At 58.7% G+C, this 821-nt stretch overlaps 1 protein-coding gene across 1 annotated transcript; it reads right to left on the minus strand.

Annotated features, from left to right (window-relative positions):
• Nucleotides 1-13: 13 nt before the first annotated feature.
• LOC107183677 (cytochrome P450 4F12-like) lies at nucleotides 14-637 on the minus strand. Its single transcript, XM_015566213.1, has 2 exons — nucleotides 488-637; nucleotides 14-307 (listed from the first exon to the last, which is right to left on the minus strand). The coding sequence occupies exons 1-2, from the start codon at nucleotides 630-632 to the stop codon at nucleotides 174-176; spliced, it is 279 nt and encodes a 92-aa protein (XP_015421699.1). The 5' UTR covers nucleotides 633-637; the 3' UTR covers nucleotides 14-173.
• Nucleotides 638-821: the final 184 nt, after the last annotated feature.

An 821-nucleotide genomic window follows, 5' to 3' on the forward strand; every position in this document is an offset into this window, starting at 1 on the left:
CACCTTTGTCCTGCTATCCAGGCTGGGTTCCAGACCCTGCCTCTGGACACTGCTTCCATTCCCACTAAATGGGAGGACGCAATGACAGAATCAACCAAAAGATCTTCCCTCTTCCCCACTTTGGGGGCAGAGCCAATGAGAGAGGCTCAGGAAGAGGCCAGGGGGACCTGCACTCACCATTCAATCTCTTGAGGCTCACGGTCCCCCAGGAGTTGTTGCACCTCCTGCCGGCAGCGCTCCTGGTATTCCGGGTGCCTTGCGAGGTTGTATAGGACCCAGGAGAGGCCGCTGGCCGTGGTGTCATGGCCTGGGAGGCAGTCAGACAGGCTTGGGTCTCTGGCACCAGAAGGTGGGCCGTGCCCTTATATGAAGGCCCTCGGGGAGGACGGGGAGGAGTGGGAGCGATGAGGTGGTCCAGGGCCCCCTGCCAAGTCCCTGGGATAGACAGACCCCTGCCCCCTCTGCACTCCCACACTGGGGCCCTCACCCTCAAACATGAAGGTGTCCGCTTCATCTCGAATGTCCTCATCTGATAATGCCTTCCCATCTTCATCCTGGAGAGAAAGCAAGACTCCCCAAATGACAGCAGCTCTGGTGGCCCCTGAGGCAATCTCTGAAGTGCCATCATCCATTCAGAAACCTAAGTCCACACTGCACTCCTGAGCCAGGTCGTCCCTAAGGACCCACACGGGCTGGCAGACCCCTGGCTCCAGCAGGCCAGACGCTATGACTGATCCTTTCTCACCAGCACCAAGCGGCCTCGACACACAGGCCTTCTCCTTGGCCTTATTGCCTCCTGGTGATGAGGGCTTTCTGATTTA

This window comes from Myotis davidii, unplaced genomic scaffold (assembly GCF_000327345.1).
Source record: "Myotis davidii unplaced genomic scaffold, ASM32734v1 scaffold3162, whole genome shotgun sequence".
NCBI lineage: Eukaryota > Metazoa > Chordata > Mammalia > Chiroptera > Vespertilionidae > Myotis > Myotis davidii.

Excerpts from the sequence above, each read along its gene's own strand:
- LOC107183677 (XM_015566213.1), bottom strand. The coding sequence starts at position 632 with ATGGATGATGGCACTTCAGAGATTGCCTCAGGGGCCACCAGAGCTGCT. Across the intron at positions 308-487 it reads GGACACCTTCATGTTTGAGG|GCCATGACACCACGGCCAGC; the intron begins GTGAGGGCCCCA and ends ACTGCCTCCCAG.